This window comes from Lactuca virosa, chromosome 7 (assembly GCF_052849685.1).
Source record: "Lactuca virosa cultivar CGN04683 chromosome 7, Lactuca_virosa_CGN04683_v6, whole genome shotgun sequence".
In the NCBI taxonomy this organism is placed as follows: Eukaryota; Viridiplantae; Streptophyta; class Magnoliopsida; order Asterales; family Asteraceae; genus Lactuca; species Lactuca virosa.
The window spans coordinates 222,088,293-222,089,339 of record NC_136432.1 but is presented as its reverse complement, the minus strand read 5'-3'; the positions used below and the strand labels follow the sequence as shown (position 1 = coordinate 222,089,339).

Below are 1,047 nucleotides of genomic sequence, written 5' to 3'. Positions count from 1 at the left end.
GTTATGTTACGATACCTAAAAGCATTCAGTCAAATGTAAACATACTTGCGACTTGTTTTATTTCTCCTGGGTATAATTGGATGGTGTTAGCCCAAATGGGGGCGTAATTTGTGATTATCATTATGACAATAGCCACTTGGGTAATTTCAAGATTTAAATCAAAGGCCTTTGTGTCCAATGGGGAAGTTTTGGCGACTTTGCTTAAACTGCATGCGTAAGTTGCTCGCCTTTGAACATGCCAAATGGTCATTCCAATATCACATAACATCCTATAAATACCCATACGTAATTCATGTCCCTCCATCATCAAACTTCAGTTATCCAACAAAGTAACTATAGCAATGGTGTCTTTTAAACTCTCATTTACACTTGTTTGTTTCTTTACCCTAGCAATTATTCACACCATCAATGCCCAAAACTCCCAACAAGATTACTTAGATACTCACAACGCAGCTCGTGCCGAAGTGGGTGTCGCAAACATTGTATGGAATGCCACTGTGGCTACGTATGCTCAAAACTATGCTAACCAGAGGAAAGCCGACTGCAATCTTGTCAATTCTGGTGGACCTTATGGTGAGAACCTTGCTAAAGGTAGTGGTACATTCTCAGGCACTGCAGCAGTGAATTTATGGGTAGCTGAGAAGACTTATTATGATTATGCCACAAATACTTGTGCTGGTGGACATGTTTGTGGACACTATACTCAAGTGGTGTGGAGTAATTCTAATCAACTTGGATGTGCTAGGGTTCAGTGTACTAATAATAGTTGGTGGTTCGTTATTTGCAGCTATTATCTTAGTGGAAACATCAATGGCCAATCTCCTTACTAGTGAACTTGAGTTATGTTGCTGGTTATATATATATAGATATATAACATATGAACAATATATATATATATATATATATATATATATATATATATATATATATATATATATATACATCTTTTTGGTGTAATAAAGAATAAAAGTGATAGTGAAACATTGTTTGTCTTTCGATTGCTTGTGTTCATCTTCTTCTCTGTCATAATTTGTAATTATGTATTTA

At 35.6% G+C, this 1,047-nt stretch overlaps 1 protein-coding gene across 1 annotated transcript; it reads left to right on the top strand.

Annotated features, from left to right (window-relative positions):
• The first annotated feature begins 322 nt into the window (after positions 1–322).
• Positions 323–846, top strand: LOC145124135 (pathogenesis-related leaf protein 4-like). Its single transcript, XM_079059364.1, has one exon. It carries the CDS (start codon positions 342–344, stop codon positions 828–830), a length of 489 nt encoding a protein of 162 aa, XP_078915490.1. The 5' UTR covers positions 323–341; the 3' UTR covers positions 831–846.
• Positions 847–1,047: the final 201 nt, after the last annotated feature.